Source organism: Wasmannia auropunctata, unplaced genomic scaffold, assembly GCF_000956235.1.
Source record: "Wasmannia auropunctata unplaced genomic scaffold, wasmannia.A_1.0 LD335713.1, whole genome shotgun sequence".
In the NCBI taxonomy this organism is placed as follows: domain Eukaryota; kingdom Metazoa; phylum Arthropoda; class Insecta; order Hymenoptera; family Formicidae; genus Wasmannia; species Wasmannia auropunctata.
In genome coordinates, this window is record NW_012027177.1 from 1,755 (window position 1) to 2,905 (window position 1,151).

General features: G+C 34.0%; 2 protein-coding genes across 2 annotated transcripts in view; one reads left to right on the top strand and one right to left on the bottom strand.

Annotated features, from left to right (window-relative positions):
* Positions 1-9: 9 nt before the first annotated feature.
* Positions 10-932, bottom strand: LOC105456317 (ribonucleoside-diphosphate reductase large subunit-like; the record flags this gene model as incomplete). The annotated part of the gene is made up of 3 exons (XM_011700267.1): positions 722-932; positions 337-425; positions 10-102 (listed from the first exon to the last, which is right to left on the bottom strand). Coding segments are annotated over exons 1-3 (294 nt in total), but the record flags the coding sequence as incomplete, so codon positions are not given.
* Positions 933-986: 54 nt separating this feature from the next.
* Positions 987-1,151, top strand: part of LOC105456318 — a 2,962-nt gene continuing 2,797 nt past the window's right edge. The window contains 1 exon segment of the mRNA XM_011700269.1: positions 987-994. Within this exon segment, the coding sequence (XP_011698571.1) occupies positions 987-994 (8 nt within the window).

Below are 1,151 nucleotides of genomic sequence, written 5' to 3' on the forward strand. Positions count from 1 at the left end.
ATTTGTCGCCATCGTAGCTGCGGTTTCAGCCACTAGATTATCAAGTATAACTGTAGTTACTCCAGAATACAAACCACGTATCACTTGAATCGCCACGGCGGACTGCAAATAATAAATTTAAATATTATGCAAATTGATAACTAAATTTGTAATTTTTTATTTGTGTCCGTAGCATTTATGTGTACCTAATTAAAAAAAAAAAATATATATATATATATATATTTAATATATGTACAATGTTACAAGGCTTTTTCTCAAGATGCTATACATGTACATTTCATTTTTTGACATATCACATTACATTGGAAATCATATAAAAAGTAAAAAGATACTTACTGGATCTACGTAATTCATATCCAAATTATAACACTGTTTGGTAATCCTGGAAGTGATTTTATCAAAATCGACATCCTCCTTACGCCCATCTAAAGAAAGTAGTTTAATTTTATAATCTCTCCTTTCATCTCTTATAATTTGCAATTATATAAATGTATAATACATTTATAATATCAACACATAACACTAAACATAATACTAAACTAATAATCTAATCTTTATTTTATTGCGAATTATTTTGCGATTTTATGCAAAAGCCAGGTTCCTGGTGTCACAATGATATATCAACATTATACAAAAAAGAACGAGTATATCATATTTCTGGGTGAAACGGTTACATATCCTGCACATTCGAATACGAAGGAATGGTTAACCCATAACTTACTGCGCTTAATAACGTGCATCTTTCCGCGCGCGGCTTCCTTGCCTGGCATTTTCAAGGGAGACTGATTATCGTTTCCAGCTGAAAGTTTCCCAAACATCGTATACAGATCCATGTTAACCGAACCGGTTATTAGCTGACACAGACCTTCTTCTTCTTCTAGTTGCCTCGATTTTAGATTCCCAATCAAATCTAAGTATCACAATGATTCTGTTGTTACGAAACTGAGCTATACACGTTCAAACTTGTTTCTAAGCACAAGAGAAGGATGGGGAGGTCATAACAGCTGCACACACTATTGTTCGAAGACGCGGGAAGCTAGACCGAAGGATCGAGAAGCGGTTTAGGCACTCTTTTTTACATTTACATAGAAAATTTCTGCGTGAGTATCCGGGTACCCCGGTTATTAAAATCGTGTAGTTAACTTTGACGA